The 3,279-nt window shown below is 40.8% G+C and overlaps 1 protein-coding gene across 1 annotated transcript; it reads left to right on the top strand.

Moving 5' to 3' along the window:
- Positions 1-1,592: 1,592 nt before the first annotated feature.
- On the top strand, positions 1,593-2,300 carry LOC108359842 (uncharacterized). The gene has a single exon (XM_017611914.1). It carries the CDS (start codon positions 1,593-1,595, stop codon positions 2,298-2,300), a length of 708 nt encoding a protein of 235 aa, XP_017467403.1.
- The last annotated feature ends 979 nt before the right edge of the window (positions 2,301-3,279 follow it).

Genomic DNA, 3,279 nt, shown 5'->3' with positions numbered 1-3,279 from the left:
AAAATTAAGACATTTATAACAAACATTTTATGAAGAAAATCCCTTCCTTCCCAGATAGCGCATATTCAATTCTGCCTAGATTACAAAACATCATTTTTGCCCACTCCCAAAGGTTTAAGATAAGGGAAAAATTGATATTTTGAAGCACTATGTACACATATGTATTTTTTTAAACAAACTTTTTTGCTGAGAACTTATTTAAATTCCAGAAAGCGAATGCCAACTTGAATTAAAGGAACCAACACTGAAGTGAGTCAAAATGAAAATAAAAGAGCACAAAGTTCTATGTAAAGCAAAACTCTCTGGGAATCCTTCAAAACATCTGCCGGTCATATGACCGGTCATCTAAATGGGAGATCTGCAGTCTTTTGGCATCATATTTTACATCAGAATTGCAGGGATTTCTGAAAAATCTGACCAGTTCTTCTGTGTAACTGTAATTTTGCATACCTTGTCAACAAATGGCCTCGGTTGATGTTAACTTAAGGTCGTTGTTTTACTGCCTTAAAATTGAAGGGGAATTTTTACAGCGTTTTTTATGTGTATTGGTTTCTGTTTGAGTGTATTGAGAATCGGTCAGTCTGAAAAGGCCTTGTAGGGAAGACAATAGGTTTGTTCGTCGAAAATTCAGCGAGAACCACAAATTCTTGCTGGTAAAATTTTTTCCGGCTCGAATTTGTAACTTCTCTCCAAGAAATGGTCTTTTTACTCGTTATTTACTCGTATTTATTTAAATAAAACATGTGAAATTTAGTTGAAACATTTTAGCCGTTTTTAGCCGGTTCGTCCAAAAAGTTCTGGCAACACTGCTTCCAATGCCTTTCTATGCCTTCCAGTGCTTCCTCATCTCTGCCAATGCCTTTCTATAGCTTCCACTGCCTTCCTATCTCTTCTGATGCCTTCGTATCCCTTCAAATTTTTCCTGACTGATTAAATGTGAAATTTTTTTTCGTTTTGCTTAATTTTTTCTACAACTCCTATCAAACGAAAGCAAAAACCAGTAATGAAGTTTCATGAGCTATGTGGTAGTTTAAATCTACGGTACAGTCTCTTGTGAACTAAAGAAACATCAATAAAGTACTTTTATTTCCGACCGCTTCACACCTGAAACTTATCGAAATTTTATTTCCCTTTTTAACCGACTTCCAAAAATGGAGGAGGGTACCAGTTCGTCGGAATATATATGTGGCGCATATTCATACGTATTTACTTCATTACATTATTGATTTAAGTAAATAATCTTATTAGCAATTTCCAACACTGTAAGCATACCCAAATTCGCTATATCAAACTTGTTACTTGGCAGCCCTACTAGCTTTTTTGAATTCCTCTTTAGTTACTTCTTTCTGACAATTATTATAAAATCTTTTGGAGTTAATAAATGCTTGATCATCGTGAGAGCAAGTCGTTTTCTATTTAAAAAGTACCACATTGGTGACCCCGTATTGCTAAACACGCGCTTTAGTTAAAACGTAAAAAATAACCAGAAAAATGCCTCTAGAGGAGTACTCTAGAGTACAACTGCTGCGGGCGGCCGAGATTCTGGAATTTTCGAAAGCTACAATGGCGCGCCACGAATTCCACTCCCTGCAATGAGCGAGGAGAATATAGAGGCGTATTTCTACGCTTTAGAATTTTGGTTCCAAGCATCACTCGTGCACAGTGATTCCAGAAAATTTCATATTGTTCTTGCGAGTCTGCCGCCTAATAAGCTGTTGGAACTGAAGCCAATAGTGGAGGCCGCACCCCTGACTGATAAATTCGCTTACATCAAACAAAAGATCACCGATCATTTCACTGAAAGCCAGCAACGCCGCTTGCAGCGCATTCTCAAGGACATGCCTCTTGGTGATCGAAAACCGAGCGAATTATTCAGTGAAATGAAGCGAGTGGCCGGCACTACGCTCAACGATAGCCTTCTACACGATCTATGGATTTCACGACTCCCTCCTTACGTTCAAGCCGCCATAATTGCAACAAATGTTCCGCTGACGGAGGAGGTCAAGGTGGCCGATTCGATCACCGAGTCCATTGGGTGGTACAATGGGCAAGTAGACATGGTATCTTCGCGGAATGACCTTTCTGACCTCAAAACCGAAATTGCGGAATTGTCACGAAATTTGCAAAGACAACTCAAGGTTAAAGACAGACCACGCGGCAGATCATCGTCTCGAACAAAAACGGTACCTCCAAACGGAGCTTCAGCAAACGGTTTCTGCTGGTATCACGCCAAATTCGGCGACAAAGCAACAAAATGTCGCGCACCATGCACATTCACTAAACCTGTAACGGCACAATAAAAATGCTCGGCTGCAACGGTGTCGGGTATTCGCAAACAACCTGATGCCGTACATAACCACCGGCTCCGCATTTTTGATACGTCATCGGAAATTAATTTTTTAATTGATACGGGCGCTGATATTTCAGTGATTCCACCTAATGGGGAGGCAGCACGAGCTAAAAATACCGGTATTAATTTGTTTGCGGCAAACGGGTCGCCTATTAAAGTGTACGGCGAAACCGTTTTAAAACTTAACCTAAATCTGCGCCGAGAATTCACTTGGAATTTCTACGTGGCTGATGTGTCTCAAGCCATAATTGGTGCAGACATTTTAAGTAATTTTGACATTTTAGTCGATATTAAAAGAAAGTGTCTTATTGATCGAAAAACTGAATTACAAACATTTTGTGAGATTGACAACAGTGTTAAAACTATTAACGCTAACTTGAAATTTTTGGACATTTTAAGAGAGTTTATTGAAATTACGCGTGCACCGCCTATCGGTTCGGCTACGAAATCTACAATCGTTCATCGGATTTTAACAACTGGTCAACCAGTTTTTGTACGCCCGCGTAGACTTTCGCCAGAGAAGCTGACCGCGGCACGTGCTGAATTCGAGCTTCTCCTTAAACTCGGAATTTGTCGCCCATCGAGTAGTAATTGGGCGAGCCCGCTCCATATGGTCCGCAAATCGGATGGTGGTTGGAGGCCATGTGGCGACTACCGCGCCCTCAATTCGCAAACCATTCCCGATCGATACCCTTTGCCGTTTTTGCAGGATTTTTCGAACGTGCTTGCAGGAAAAAGTGTTTTCTCAAAAATTGACCTACAGAAGGCTTTTCACCAAGTGAAGATTCACCCTGACGACGTGCCGAAGACCGCAATTACGACACCGTTTGGGCTTTACGAATTCACCCAGATGACTTTCGGTTTGCGAAACGCAGCCCAGACCTTTCAGCGTCTAATAAACGAAGTTTTTCGTGGTCTCAACTTTGTGT

The sequence above is a fragment of the Rhagoletis zephyria genome, unplaced genomic scaffold, assembly GCF_001687245.7.
Source record: "Rhagoletis zephyria isolate East Lansing unplaced genomic scaffold, Rhagoletis_zephyria_1.1 Rzeph_scaffold_00477, whole genome shotgun sequence".
Lineage (NCBI taxonomy): Eukaryota > Metazoa > Arthropoda > Insecta > Diptera > Tephritidae > Rhagoletis > Rhagoletis zephyria.
The sequence above is the reverse complement of the archived record's forward strand: the minus strand, read 5'-3'. Positions and strand labels throughout refer to the sequence as shown.

Coding starts and splice junctions, on each gene's coding strand:
- LOC108359842 (XM_017611914.1), top strand. CDS start 1,593: ATGAGCGAGGAGAATATAGAGGCGTATTTCTACGCTTTAGAATTTTGG.